This window comes from Leptomonas pyrrhocoris, assembly GCF_001293395.1.
Source record: "Leptomonas pyrrhocoris isolate H10 chromosome Unknown, whole genome shotgun sequence".
In the NCBI taxonomy this organism is placed as follows: domain Eukaryota; phylum Euglenozoa; class Kinetoplastea; order Trypanosomatida; family Trypanosomatidae; genus Leptomonas; species Leptomonas pyrrhocoris.
Genome location: NW_015438358.1, coordinates 573,576 through 587,625, shown reverse-complemented (window position 1 = coordinate 587,625; position 14,050 = coordinate 573,576). Strand labels below are relative to the sequence as shown.

Below are 14,050 nucleotides of genomic sequence, written 5' to 3'. Positions count from 1 at the left end.
GGAACGCGTGTCTTTTTGGCTGATCCCGCACGCATCCATTCGAGAGGAGGAGAGAACGAGAAAAGGGAGGTTGGGTCAGCGTACGTCATTTCTGGCTTTTATTGGCAAACAACGCCGTTCGTGTTTCTTGCGGTCGAATTGAGTTCTTCAAGAAATCCCCCACCCCGTCACGGCGCTTTGTTGTATCCCACCACTCCGCTCCTTTCTGTATTCGATCACCATCGTTGCCACTCCTTTATCCCTCCGCTCTAAATTCCCCTCTTTTTCCATTCGTTAATGCGCACCTGACGCATACCACTAAACCACAAATCCTGAAACACACAAATGCACGCTGAAAGGATTCACAACCGCCCTATCACTTACTCGTTAGCACTTTTCGACGTCTCTTACCTGCTTTTTGTAGCTGTTTGACCTCGTATTTACCTACTAAATACCTTTCTTCAGATATCATGCCGTTCGCTGTTCAGCCGCTGCCTTGGGGCTATGACGCGCTCGCGTCGAAGGGCATCTCGAAGGAGCAGGTCACCTTCCACTACGACAAACACCACAAGGGCTACGCGGTGAAGCTGAACGCTGCGGCGGAGGCAAACCCCGACCTGGCGTCGAAGTCGCTGGTGGAGATCATCAAGACGGTGAAGGGCCCCGCCTTCAACTCGGCCGCGCAGATCTTCAACCACGACTTCTACTGGCGCTGCATGTCGGCGAACGGCGGCGGCGAGCCCCACGGCAAGATCGCGAACGCCATCACGGAGAGCTTCGGTAGCTTTGCCAAGTTCAAGGAGGAGTTCACGGCTGCCGCGAACGGCCACTTCGGCTCCGGCTGGGCCTGGCTGGTGAAGGACACGGCCAGCGGCAAGCTGAAGGTGTACCAGTCGCACGATGCGAACTGTCCTCTGACGGAGGAGAACCTGAAGCCCATCCTGACGTGCGATGTGTGGGAGCATGCGTACTACATCGACTACCGGAACGACCGTGCCGCCTACGTCAACACGTGGTGGAAGGTGGTGAACTGGGACTTCGCCTCGGAGCAGCTGTAAAGGCAGATCCGGACGGTGAGCACGCGTCCACCGTGACGTGATGAGCGAGCTGATGAAGCGTATTCACGCAAGAATAGCAGAAGAACAAGAAAAAGGTTTATGTGCCAGAGGAAAAGCAGTTGCTGTGATCTTCCTGCGGGCATGTAGCGAGACGCGTACACGAAAAGACCCACTTTGCCCAACGGTATCTTCCTTCGCTCTTCTTCTTTTTTTTCTGCTGTTGTGAGTGTGTCGACGTACGCTCGCTACCCACCTCGGCGCGTGTCGTCATCTCTTCCACGACTTGCTTGCAAACTCCATTTTTCCGAGTTCTTAGGTGGGGTGTCTTCTTTTGGGCTGGTCAAAGACAACACACACATTTTTTTTTCTAAAGAAAAAGGGGCGCAACCGCAGGTTCCGTCGTCCTCCCGGCCTGTTGAAAAGGTGTGTTAAAGGAGCATGCGCAGCGAGGACGCTGAGGCGCCACGACCTTCGTTACGCGTCGTTACGCTTCGGTAATGAGGGGTTGATGTGCTGCTGCTGCCGCCCTTGTGCGGATTACGGGCGGGAAGAGCGCAGGGGGATAGACGGATTACTGAGGGGCGTAGAGTTGGGCCTTTTTGGGCGTTATACTTGCCCCATTTTTTTTCTTGCGAAATCGATCTAAGCACTTCTCCTTGCTTTAACTATTATTATTATTATTCTTCCGTTTCGCTCTATGTCCCTTGATGGCATAGCTTCCTTCTGGTCCTTCGTATTTTCGGTTCGTTTTTCTATTTTTAGTTCCTGTCGGAGGCTGTTCAGCTATGCGCGTATAAACCCTCTTCTTTCTGTTATGAGCGGCAATAGCGAATGCGCAAACGTTTCCCCCGTGCGATACCCATCTCTATATATAACGCATTGGGTCACACGACGAAATCTCCGACATTCCTTTTCTCTCTTGTTTTTCTCGCTTCTACTGTTTTTTGAACTTAGGCACTTAAAAAAAAAAACAAATGAGAAGAGGAGCAAGTCTGTCTATCGGAGTCTTCTTCTACTTCTTTATTTGCGCTCCTCACCTCTTATCACGGCTCCATGAGCGGGAAAAAAAAAGCGTCGAACGAGTTTTATATTACACACAAATTTGAAAGAGGTAAACGGGTAAAAACCAGGAAAAACGGAAAAGAAAAACATGTGGGAAAAAAAGGAAGACTTCTGCTTTGCATCGTAGCATACACTCACACACTGTACACACATCCACACAAATATATGAAGAAGGAAGTGTTTGTGAAGCGGCGTCAAACGAAAAGAGGCGAGCACTTTTTTTTTGGTGTGTTTTATTCTTCTTTTTTGGAGTTCTCCGCTTCCTCCCTCGGCTTCTCATTCATGCGTTGAACGCGCCAGAGTTGCTCTGTCTCACGTACACGGGCAAATGACGCCGCTATGCGTCTCTGCTTGTTGTAGTTTGCGAGGGGTCTCAGCCTTCTTCGCTGTAGGAGTAACAGCAAAGAACGACGACGACAACAACAACAAACATGCTCCCTCTTTTCACGCTTTGAAGTCTTCCACGTTTTGCGTTTTACCCTTTTATTTTTTCTTTTCGTATTTTCAAATGACAACGAAATCCTTGGTGAATCGTGAGCACATGGAGAAAGCCGAATGAAGACCACATAATGGGGACAACAGCAATAGCAACTTACGGTTCAGAGGTTCTTTTTTCCCCCTGTTTTGGCTAGTCCCTTTTACTTGTCGCGAAGGTGCGCAAAAGGACAGGGGAAGCCTCGGCTTGACTGAAGGAGGCGCTGCCTTATCGCTATGAAGCTGCACGAAGGCTGAGGGCTCTGTGTGCCTCATGGCTTTTCGTACCTTCAAAAAACAGCTACGAATGGGTTGTCGCTCACGAATCTGTTGGTTGTGCCGCAGCTGAAACAAACTCTCTTTTCATAATGTGTCCGATTCTGGAATGCTCTACGCTTATGTTGCTCTTCTACCTTTTCACGCTCCCAACATTCTCTTTTCCTCTTCCAACTATAGTTCACAAGCAAGCATTTTTTTCCTTCTTGTATGAAACAAGTCAATTGTTAGATTCCATACGACTCTTTTGCTTTGGTTATCGTTTCATTGTTGTACCTTCTGCTGTGAAGCAACTCTGCCGTAGCAGAAAAAGAAGAGGAGAGACAACAAACATATAAAGTACCTGTGTGTTTGTGTGTGGAGCATCATCATCATCAACATGGGCAGCGGCAACGCTAAAGGGCACATTCCTGTGCGCAGCAAAGGCACCACTGATGGAGACTGCACCATCATCCCCGTCAAGCCCAACGGCGTCCGCACCGCCTCCCCTCTCGCCGCAGCTGGACGACAGCACACCAACAACAGTACCGGAACGGCGACCTATGTGCCGGACATCGCACTGCCGCGGATGTCGCCCGTCAATCGAAACGGACACGATTATCCGACTGGGACAGGGGGAGGCAGCCCGTTGATCCACAGCGAGCCGGGTAACAACGTCAGCCGCTCCGTCTCGTCCCCACTTGCGGACAACTCCCCGATTCCGTTGTCTGACTTGGCGAGCCACGTCGGTTACATTGGTTTGACAGACGTCGTCGGCGCGGCGGAGAACGGGAGCAAGTACATTAAAATACGGGCGATTGGCAAAGGCGCCTACGGGGAGGCGTACATTGTGAGACGCAACCCCGCGTACGACCCGTCCGCCCACCCAGCCGCGGAGGCGCAGATTCAAAGCAACGCCCTCGCCAACCCAACCCAGCCAAACGGCTTGTACGTGGCGAAGATTATGGATCTGCGTGCGATGCAGACGCAGGACCGGCAGTACGCGCAGACGGAGATTATGTGCCTCGCGCACACCCATCACTTCGCCATCATTCGCTACTATGAGCACTACGTGCTCGACAGCGATGCGGAGACGGTCGTGATTGTGACCGAGTTTGCGGACCACGGCGACCTGCGGCAGAACCTTTATAGCACCTCCAGCCCTCCGCCGACGTTCCTCGGTGCGGACAGCTTTTCGCCCTCCAACGCCGGTCCAGGTGCGGCCGTGGACGGCGCGGAGTCGGGTGCTTCCCGAATGCTGCTCTCCGAGCGCGAGGCGGGAACATACTTTGTCCAACTCCTCCTGGCCCTTCATCACATTCACGCTCGGCGTATGATTCACCGGGACATCAAAAGCGCGAATCTGCTGCTTACCTCCCGTGGCTTTCTCAAGCTCGGTGACTTTGGCTTCTCGCAGAAGTACGAGAGCACCGTGAGCAGCGAAACGATCGCGGGCACCTTCTTGGGGACGCCCTACTACCTATCACCGGAAATGTGGAAAGGAAAGCGCTACGGCAAGAAGGCAGACATCTGGGCTGCGGGTGTGGTGCTCTATGAACTGCTGATGGGCGGACGCCGTCCGTTTGAGGCCGGCGGGCTGCCGGAGCTGCGGAGCTGTGTGTTGGAGCAAGAGTTTATCCCTCCAACGGCACCATTGCCCTCCGTCATTGCAGAGTGCCGTCACGGCGAGAGCACGGCCGCGCCCTTCTCAAACGACATGCGAGAGCTGCTCGTCGCGGTGTTTGAGAAAGAGCCAGAGAGGCGCCCGAGTGCGGAGGAGTTGCTGCACCGTCCCATCATGCAGCATCACCTCTACATGTTCGAAAAGCACGTGCAGTCGCTGGCCAGCGCCGACGCGGCGAAGCTGGCGGTCGACCCGTCGCTGGATCGACAACAGCTGTTCTTCCCGGATGCGGCTGATCAAACGTTGGTTCTGCAAGGCATTGCGGAGGGAAAGCAGGTGATCGAGAACGAGGCGAAGCGGACGATATCTGAGGGCGCCGCGCCGCGCTACGAGGGTGTCGTGTACAAGGACAGCCACAACGGCGTATGGAAGGAGCGGTATCTGATGTTGGACGGCAATATGCTCACCATCTCACTGTCAAAAGGAAAGGAGGCGGTGAGTGGTGGAGAGCGGAGCAAGCGTGTGCCGCTGTCGTCGATCAAGTCCGTTAGCCCATGCGAGGTGGAGGACGCGCACGTGCGCGTGGCGGCGTCGGCGCCGGGTGGCTACAAGCCGCCCTACGCGTTTGCCGTGGCGATGGTGAGCTCCAACTCCATCGTGTTCGGCGTCGCCAGCGCCACGGAGCTCGACAAGTGGATGCACACCCTCATGCGAGCTCTCCAAATGGATTAGGTGGTGACGCTGTGTTCTTTTCTTTAGTTTTGTTCATGCTGCGGAGGAGACTGCGTGTCCTTTTAATGGGTAGAGATCCGCGTTGTTTAGCGCGTGCTTGCTATCACAAGTATTCGTGTATATATAAACATAAATATATATATATTTACATGTTTATATGTTTCCTGTTTTTGATACTGTTGTTGATCCTGTGTACGGCTCTTTTTTTTTCTGCTACTTTGTCTCGACATAACGGTTCTGTAAAAAATAGAAAAGTAAAAATATATAAAACAACACACGTTTTCATAAGTTGGGGCCTTCTTTTTCTTCTGTTGGGTGTTAACCGCAGGAGGAATGGTTGTTCTTTCTGCGGTCGTCCTATTCTGCTTACGAAGGTGTTGATAACTGTCATGGAGGTAGCTCCCTGCATTATTATGTATTACTTCTGGTCTTGTCTTTTCCAACGCATAATGTATCTGTTTTTTTTTTGTCTCATTTTCTGATACGAGAGTAGTTAAAAAGCGAATAGGCACGTTGAAACTTTTTTTTACTTTTCACCGTGCAAGCAGATGCTCATCTGCTCAAATTCTGAGGTGCTTTGACGCACGGCATTGCCCTTGTAGGACCTTACGATCTCTTCCTTTCTTTCGTTGTTGATGCGGTTCTGAGGTGCGGCACCAGTTCATCTCCGTCGCTTCATTCGCACTTTTTATGCGAGAAGATAAAAAGTGGCTGCTGCTGTTTGCCGCATCGACTGCATCCTGCTGCTGCTACCCCCGAATTTGCGCTTCCTCTTTCCCCTCTCTCCCCCCTCCTCTTCCCCCTCCTACGAACTTCTCATATGGATCTGCAAGTATCTATTCATATCTAACGCATTCACAGCTGCGGGTTTCGCAGAACGCAGCGGCGCATTGCAGCTTTCTTGTCGGGCGGTTACGCGCAACGAACACAAGCGGTGCACGTTATCTCTCATTCTGGTAGCGCCGATGTCTACCGCACGACGTGCACGCGAGCGCAATGCGCACCCAAAAGCTGAGACGTACTCCAGAGCCGATGAGGCGCTGTGGGACGACGAGTATCTGCTAAAGCTCTTTAACGAGCAGTTGGAGAACTCAGCCGCCGTGAGCGATGCGGCGCACCCGGACATCAATGACCGCAGTAACGAGACTTCAGTCTCTGCATCAGAGACGGAGGACGATGGGGAATGCTCCTCCACTGACTCGACGACATCGTCGAAAAGCTCTGTGAATGAAAAGAACGGCGCCACGAAATCTGCGGCAGAAGCCGCAGCGAGTGATCTCGGCGGTCTTCAACTTCCAGATGATGTGAAGACGCTGGTGCAGTCTTTCTACCGCGCCGGCTTCGAGGCTGGCCGCTACGTCGGACGCACGGAAACTGCCGGACAAAAGTCGAGGAAGCGTCGCCGCTGAAACGTCAACGAGTTGTGTGCAAAAGAGACTCTCGCAACGGCACCGTTTCCCATTTGTGGTATTTTCTCGCCTTGCAACAAAGAGCGATCACCGAGTGCTCAGGTTGCGTGAGCACGACGGTGCGCCTTACGGGCCCATGCTGAGTACTTCTTTGACCGTCTCTCGAGCTGGAAGTGCGTATGCTCGTGCAGCGAGCTGGATTTAGATTTTACACTCTTTGTTTCCCTTCCTCTGTTGTCGGTGATGGGCGTGTGTTGTCGTGGTTTTGTTGGTGTGCTTGACGTTTGCTTGACACCTGACGAATAATACTGCACTATGGAAAGGAAGAATAGAGCAAACAAAAACCTCACTTAGTCACTCATTTCCCCCCTACCCCAAATGTGCGCTGACGTGTTGAAGCAGCAATGCGTAACGTCAGCGTTGCCTTTCCTTGTCTCAAAACTTAGGAAAAAGATCCTTTCCCATCGATTTGACACCCCTCTTCTCGTTTTTTCCCGGTACATTTGTGTTGAACCCCCCGCGTTTTCCTTCCTTGTTTAAAAGCTGACTTCTTTCTTTGCTGTCTTCCTGGCACCTGGCCAATCCGAAGAGATATTTGCGGCTGACCGTGCGTAATAGACACCTTGTGTCGCACGGCGGTTAACGTACGTATCCATATATACATATACCAATTGAACTGCTTGCGAGACATGGCCCGCGGCAACCCCTACGCGCGCGGCGGCGATGTCATGAAAACGCGCTCGGAGAAGCGCAAGGAGAAGCAGGCGAAGCTCGCGAAAACGAACCGCGTGATTCGCCTCAAGCGTCGCCTCGGCCGCATCGCCGCAAGGAAGTTTGCGGGGCAGGAGGACAGTCACACGACGGCGCTGATGGAGTCGTACATCTTGCGCCGAAAGGCGGAGCGGGCCGCGGAGAAGGCGGCAGAGGCACAGAACAAAGACGCCACTCGTGGGAATCGAGGAGCAGCGGCGGCAGCAACAGGCGCGAGTGATGGCGAGGCCGAGGAGGAAGAGGAGGATGAGGTTGAAGCAACGGATAGCGACGCCTTTTCGTCGGGGAGTGGCGGCGAGGATAGCGCGTTTGAGGTGGACGACGACGGAGAGGAGGAGGAGGAAGAGGACATTGCGACCTCTCGTCGGAGAGCGGCCGAGGCCAAAGGACAGCGTCGAGCTTCTCGTGGTGCGTTCCGTGGTGGTCGAGGCGGCGGCGCGTGGGACTCCAAACGAGGTTCGACAGCGGCGCCGAAGTCGCGCGGTGAACACGGTGTCGCTTCGAGCTTTCAGCACGGACGTGGCGGACGTGGCGGCCAACGCGGCTCGACGCAGCGTCGGGCTAACACTAGCAGCTACCAGCAGCGGTCACAAAAAGTCCCCACCCGTTCCCTGTATTAACTGCACAGGTTGTGCCGTATGGCTGCAGGCGAGGGAGTGAAGAAGGTGAAGCTGTCGTGCTCAACATCCGCACTGTGCTTTGTGGGCTTTTTGTGTCTGTGTGTTCATTTAACTCCGTTTAATGTCGCTCGTAAGGGATTAAAAAACAACAAAAAAGAGGTAAGACGTAATTTCTTCTGTTGTCCTCGCATACGTGATCTTCAAAATGCTCGGCGACACATTTTCTTTACGAATAGAAGTGGGTGAGAAACTTCTCCGTGTCTTCATGGTTGTTGTAGAAACATTAGAACATTCCCCCCAAAATTACACGATCACGCTTTTCATAACCCCCAACAGAGGTGTTTGTGCGGGATGTGGCTTTGACGATGAACCTTCATGTACTTTAAAAATCAACCCACTGCCAAATCTCTTCATCACTGTCTCGCATGAAAGTGTCGTCAATCCTCAACTGCAGCTGGCAGAGGAAGCGCTAAACAATAATTAGAAGCTGGATAAGACAGACCAACAAAAACGGTTTTGGCTGGTCGCGGGAAAAACCAACTGTGTTACCATCACTATTATTTTTTCCAACGAGCAACTTGGTGCTGTCGTGCATGTCCGCGATTGCGTCGCCGGCTGTGTCGACGGAGACGTACTGTGGACTCCCTGTCTACGCGCTGCGCGACGTCCTCAGTCAGCTCCGTCTCCCACCTCCGTTCAAAGCCGCTGATGTTTCCGGCAAATGGCGGTGTGTGCTGGCCCCGTCAGCCGAGGCGTCCGCCACCATCACCACTGCAGAGGATCTACTGCTGTCGGAAGAAGAGTTAATGCCGTACCTTGAGGCCGGGGTACCGGTTCGTGGGCATGCCAAGCGCGCTGCGCAGGCCCACGCCGGCTGCGGCGAGAGCAGCGTGGACTGGCTGACAAAAGGAAATTGGAATGCATTTCCAAAGCCGCAAATCGCGCTGCGACGGGGCTGGGGAGCGCCCGGGACGGATATGCAGGATTCCTCGTTCCACAAGTTGGTTGCCTCCTTCCATGAGGTGCTTCACCATTCACAGGAGGTGGAGGTGCCACTGACGGAACAAGAAGCGCAGGTGGCCGCCGCCGCCGAAAGTGAAAGCGACGCACGAAACGATGATGCTTCGCCGGTCGATCTCGATGCGTTTGGAGACCGCCGTTGCCGTGAAGATGAAGTGCTCGATCTGCAGCTTTTTCATCGCGGTGATGGCTGTCCGGCGATGCCGATTCTCGGGGAGAAACTGGTGTGGCCCTCCTACATCGATGACGGAGCGCTGTGCGACACCGCGACGTGGGTCTCGCAGCGGGGGATGGTGCGGCATTGGCACCTGAATGACTCGGGCGAGTTTGTCATGCAGGCTGCCCTGCCTCTCTCCTGTCCTGCCTCGCCGCTGGGGAAGGAAGAACAGGAAGAGGTCAGCGCTGCCTGGTTGCACGAGGGGCTGACGCCTGGCGCGAAAAAGATGCTCTCGCTGATGTGCCCCGACATGAGCAGCGCAGCTGCTGCCGCTACATCGTCAAAAACGACATCTGCACAGGCAGCGCCGGCGCACCACGTTGCCGCGATGGTCACCATCTTTGCGCCGAAAGGCGGCTACGACTGGGTGCTACACGATGACGAGGCAACGATGCGGGGTAACGTGGTGGCGCTAGATCTGTTTGCCACCCCAGATGAAGCCCTGCCCGCGGAGGCGGCGGTGCTGCCTGTTCTCGCCGTGGCGGTGCTGGAGAGCGGCGGTGCTCCGCTGATCGTCCCGCCCAATCTCGCACAGCTGTCGATTGCGCTGGAAGACTGTGTGGTGGTCGAGCAGCGCCGTGTGTCGAATCTCTGGCTCGATGACGTGTCTTACTTTCTGCAACGCTGCGCTGGATGGCAGTCGAACCCGATGATCTACGCCTATCTTCAGCAGAACCTGCAGGATGATGCCTTCCTCGCCGGGCAGCTCATCCCGCTTCTCATTCAGGTGTTTGAGGAACACGGTGGGGACACCGCCTACCACGCCGCAGTTCGCCGACGCGCGGTGTCCTCCCTCTTTGCACTCACCTCGAACGAAAAGCACTACGGTGCGTCGGAGGCCACCCGCCGCTCCCTCATGAGTCTCTTGCGTGGAGGGAATGCTCCCATGCACGCGGTGCTGCAGAGCTCTCCTCATCCAACAGCGACGACGACCAACAGAACAGACGTCCCGGCCACGTTAGAGGCGTGGTTGGCGCTGTACTGGAACATGAGCTGGTGCTGGCCCAAGCCAGGCTGCGTGCTGCGCGCCCCTAATGTTGTGTATCCGTTTGGCGCGAAGCTCACTAGTATTCAGCAGACGGCGCACTACGTCCCAGTTGTGTACCCGCCGCAGACGAGCTCGCCTGTCTATGGCACCGAGAAAGACTCCCTCGAGGGAACGGTCCGGCAGTACTTCGAGATGAAGCAGATGGAGTCGAAGCCGAAAGACTTGATGGCCTATCTGCGCACTCGCAAGCAACCACCCGACGACCTTCTTGATGAGTTGTTTTGAACTGACGTAAGCACAGGGTTTTTTTTTTCGACAGTGCAGTAAAGAAAAGGAAGATGAGGACGAACAACCGACTCCGACAGTTGGATCTGCTGTGTAATAAAGGAAGATTCATGTGGAGACGAGCTTCTTTCTCACCTGAACTGCCTCAGATCTGAACTCACATTTCTCCCTCGCCGAATGTTTTTTCCGCAAAGTGATGGGTTTCCGCGTATCGTTTTCATGTCGCTTGAGCCTTTGGGTCATCGTTGCTCCCCCCCCCCTCCTTCTTCACATCTATTCTTTTTTTTTCTGCCTTATAGGGTTTCCAATGCCAAGCTTAGTCGAGGAAGCCGAGGCGGAGTTCCAGCGGCTGCGCCAAGAAGACAACGTGCACTCCGTCATTAGGCTTCACACCAGCGACTACGACTTCTTCACGGAGGAGGTGCAATCCATCGTACCCATTCACGTCATCGAAGCCCGGAGACAGGAAAAGCGCCGCCACGGCGTGGTCGATGCAAGCGCAACGCCGCTTGACTTTCTCAAATCGATCGGAGTGGACCCGTCCGACACGCGCGACCCGACTAACGGCCGCAGCACCCTGCAGATAGAACCGTCTTCTCGGGCCTACTACGGCGACCCAGAAGCGGACGCCTACCGTGCCTACCGAACGCAAATGCTACACTTCGCGGAGGATGAGCAGTGGCTGAAGGAGAAGACGTTTGCGGAAGGGCAGACGGTGTACGATCGAGAGCGGCTGAGCTACGTTGAACGCGGGCGCGAGCAGCCAGCTTGTGGTCTCACGGAGCCGATAACGGGGTTCAAGAAGGCTTTCTTTGAGCGGCAACGGGAAAACAAGCGTCAACCGTCAGTGTGTGGTTCCGCAGAGCCAGTTACGAGCTCTGAACACGCTTCGTTTGAGCGGAATCCGCAAGACACACGCGAACAACCGGAGCGCGATCCCACAGCGACGGTTGCGGGCTATGAAAACGTTTCTTTTACAAGAAGACGGAAAAGCACCAAACCGCGTCTGACGCGCCGTGTAGGAGAACATGAAATGGTGGAACAGACAATTCGCTTTATATATTTATGATGCCGTTTTTTTATATCACGCTCTGCATTTTTTTTTCCCTTTTCAGAGTCTTCTATTTGGCCTTCACAAGGCTGATATGAAGGATCTGCAGATTAACATGCACATGTACAGGTATCTCTGCCCCCCTCCTTTTTTTGTTTACATCTGGAACGACGTTTTCTTCCATACATTGAGTTTTACAATGCACCAGAACTAGGTTCTATTCTACTAAGCATCTGTGGAGCGTCAAGTACGTTTTGTTCCTTGATTCTGAGGTTTAACAGAATTTGGCCATACCAAGCTGGCTAAACTCGGGAGACTCCGGTAAATCCCTCTGTGGACAAGAAAACGTCCGACTCCGTATCATTCGTTCTGTCGTACTGCTGCGTACGAAGTCCTCTTTGCGACTCAAACCAACGTCACGCAAGCTCGATCAAGCTTACGTCTCCACTTCTCTTTTCTCGCTTTTATTCCTCTTCCTTCTGAACGAAGTACACAGGCGTGTTTGGGTTTTCCCTTTCCCTTTTTTTCTTTGTAGTCGGTGGTGGGCGCTCGAAGTGAAATCGCCAAGAAAAGAAATATGCGGCGTTTTCCACGGTGCACGACGGCGGCGTCTGCGACGGGAGGCGCCATTAGCGGGGCGGCGGCGGCCTATCACATGCCGGGGTGGAAGACGCAGTCCAGCACAAAAGATGCCCGCACGCGCGAGCAACGCGAGGCAGATCGCAAAGTGCGCCAAATCGAGAAGCTGCCCCGTCCGGAGGCGATGCACGATTTCCAGTACCCATACGAGAAGACGATCTTGTCGGACAGCATGTTCCAGTACCCCGTCTACGAGTCGGAGCTCGACACGCCGCACCTCTTTCACCTCACCCCGCCGCCCGACTTTTTTGTGTACTGGAACGCGAGCGACTTTGCGCGCACCTCCTACCCGCCTGTACCCAACGCCGACCACCGTGCACTGGTGCCGTCGTCGCAGTCGCCGCAGTGGATCGGGCACCGCGCCCGCCTGCTGCGTTACCTGCGCAAGCACGAAGTGTGTCCCGCCTACGTGCCTCACGTGAAGGCAGACGTCAACCTTTCAGTTGTGTTCCCGGGGCAGTACAACACGCGTGCGCGTTTGACCGGCGAGGACGGGGAGCCGATTCCCACACCGCTGCCAGAGACGAAGCTGACCGCGCGCAATTTCTGGTTCACGGCGCACTGCGGCAACTACATCGAGCTCACCGACCTCCAGCAACCGCCGAGCATCTTCTTTTTCGAGGAAGACGCCGCCGCTGCTTCCACGGCTGCTGCTGCCACGGAGGCCTCCGCGACCACCAAGAAGGAATCTCCCTCCTCTGCCCCGAACTATTACACCTTGGTCATCCTATCCCCCGACTACCCGTACCGCGTGCCCTTGTCTCACGACCGCCAACACGCCAGCAAAGGGTTCTTTCTGAATTACATGGTATCCAACCTCTCTGCGCACTCTGCGGCGCAGGTCAACGGCGTGGTGGTTGACACGCAGGGGCTGCAGAGAGAAGGCGACGTGGTCATCCCGTACGTGGCGCCGCTGCCGACCGAAGACGCTGGCACCACCCGCCACCTCTGCCTGCTGTTCAAGCAGACCGGCGCCGTGCCCAACCTGCGCACCCTCACACCGGAGGAGGAGCGGCAGCACTTTCCGTTGGCCGTGCGCAGCAACTTCCGCCTGCACACCGCAAGACCGGCAGAGCAGGGCGCAACTGCCGCCCCGGCGGCCTGTCTAGCGAGTCTGCGCGCCGTGCAGGACGCCATTCCGGCAGACCCGAGCGCCGTCACTTTCTTCACCACCGCGTGGGACATTCAAGTGCAGGAGTACTACGCGAAGGTCGAGCTGCCAGAGCCGGCCGCGCCGGTGGATGAGGAGATTGAGGCGCTGCTGGAGTACCACGCGACGCCGCCGGCGAAGCTGCGCGTGCGTGCGCGGCACCGCGCGGACGGCTCCGTCAACAACGGCGAGGACCCAAACTTCTGGGGTCAGGTCGCGCCCACCCGCATGATGGATGGCAGCATGCAGCACGGCTCGGGGTGGTCGCGCCGCACCGCGATGGGGCACAATGGCGTGCCGGTGGTGTATCCTCATTGACGGCTGTGTTGATGGGAGTGGAGAGAAGCGGTGCTCGACCTCTTCTTCCGCCTTTTTTTTTTTGCATAGGCAGCAAAAGGCAAATTGTGTCTCTCTGCATCATGGCGCTGTTGCTTTGCTCACCAGCTCCATTGCTGTCAAGCTACCATCTTCACTCTCTTGGTTTTTTGCTTGTTACTCACATAGGATTTTGTTCTTCCATCTCCTGTTCTGTTATATTGAAGTGTACTTTGAAAGCCGTTGTTGTGTGCGGTGTGACTCTTGGCTCTCATAGGAAGGAGTCAGCAATGCGTCTGAGCGGTTTGTTTTGGTGTGTGCGTGTGTGACGGTTGTCGCCGCTGATGTTGGCAGCTGCAGTTTCTTGTTTACCCTTCCTCCCCTCGCTCGCTCGATAATAT

The 14,050-nt window shown here is 54.9% G+C and overlaps 7 protein-coding genes across 9 annotated transcripts; all 7 read left to right on the top strand.

Annotated features, from left to right (window-relative positions):
• Positions 1 to 337: 337 nt before the first annotated feature.
• On the top strand, positions 338 to 1,037 carry ABB37_01235 (putative mitochondrial Iron superoxide dismutase; the record flags this gene model as incomplete). The annotated part of the gene is made up of 1 exon (XM_015797658.1): positions 338 to 1,037. Exon 1 carries the CDS (start codon positions 450 to 452, stop codon positions 1,035 to 1,037), a length of 588 nt encoding a protein of 195 aa, XP_015663178.1. The 5' UTR covers positions 338 to 449.
• A 1,991-nt stretch (positions 1,038 to 3,028) lies between these two features.
• On the top strand, positions 3,029 to 5,184 carry ABB37_01234 (putative protein kinase; the record flags this gene model as incomplete). Its single annotated transcript, XM_015797657.1, has 1 exon — positions 3,029 to 5,184. The coding sequence occupies exon 1, from the start codon at positions 3,229 to 3,231 to the stop codon at positions 5,182 to 5,184; it is 1,956 nt and encodes a 651-aa protein (XP_015663177.1). The 5' UTR covers positions 3,029 to 3,228.
• An 832-nt stretch (positions 5,185 to 6,016) lies between these two features.
• Positions 6,017 to 6,593, top strand: ABB37_01233 (hypothetical protein; the record flags this gene model as incomplete). The annotated part of the gene is made up of 1 exon (XM_015797656.1): positions 6,017 to 6,593. Exon 1 carries the CDS (start codon positions 6,150 to 6,152, stop codon positions 6,591 to 6,593), a length of 444 nt encoding a protein of 147 aa, XP_015663176.1. The 5' UTR covers positions 6,017 to 6,149.
• Positions 6,594 to 7,135: 542 nt separating this feature from the next.
• On the top strand, positions 7,136 to 7,984 carry ABB37_01232 (hypothetical protein; the record flags this gene model as incomplete). The annotated part of the gene is made up of 1 exon (XM_015797655.1): positions 7,136 to 7,984. The coding sequence occupies exon 1, from the start codon at positions 7,283 to 7,285 to the stop codon at positions 7,982 to 7,984; it is 702 nt and encodes a 233-aa protein (XP_015663175.1). The 5' UTR covers positions 7,136 to 7,282.
• A 431-nt stretch (positions 7,985 to 8,415) lies between these two features.
• Positions 8,416 to 10,494, top strand: ABB37_01231 (hypothetical protein; the record flags this gene model as incomplete). Of its 2 annotated transcripts, none has more annotated exons than XM_015797654.1 (1): positions 8,416 to 10,494. In XM_015797654.1, the coding sequence occupies exon 1, from the start codon at positions 8,578 to 8,580 to the stop codon at positions 10,492 to 10,494; it is 1,917 nt and encodes a 638-aa protein (XP_015663174.1). In that variant the 5' UTR covers positions 8,416 to 8,577. The 2 variants fall into 2 exon arrangements, with proteins under 2 accessions (XP_015663174.1, XP_015663173.1); XM_015797653.1 differs by having other exon boundaries at positions 8,438 to 10,494.
• A 298-nt stretch (positions 10,495 to 10,792) lies between these two features.
• Positions 10,793 to 11,563, top strand: ABB37_01230 (hypothetical protein; the record flags this gene model as incomplete). The annotated part of the gene is made up of 1 exon (XM_015797652.1): positions 10,793 to 11,563. Exon 1 carries the CDS (start codon positions 10,802 to 10,804, stop codon positions 11,561 to 11,563), a length of 762 nt encoding a protein of 253 aa, XP_015663172.1. The 5' UTR covers positions 10,793 to 10,801.
• Positions 11,564 to 12,033: 470 nt separating this feature from the next.
• Positions 12,034 to 13,652, top strand: ABB37_01229 (putative mitochondrial hypothetical protein; the record flags this gene model as incomplete). Of its 2 annotated transcripts, none has more annotated exons than XM_015797651.1 (1): positions 12,034 to 13,652. In XM_015797651.1, exon 1 carries the CDS (start codon positions 12,123 to 12,125, stop codon positions 13,650 to 13,652), a length of 1,530 nt encoding a protein of 509 aa, XP_015663171.1. In that variant the 5' UTR covers positions 12,034 to 12,122. The 2 variants fall into 2 exon arrangements, with proteins under 2 accessions (XP_015663171.1, XP_015663170.1); XM_015797650.1 differs by having other exon boundaries at positions 12,041 to 13,652.
• Positions 13,653 to 14,050: the final 398 nt, after the last annotated feature.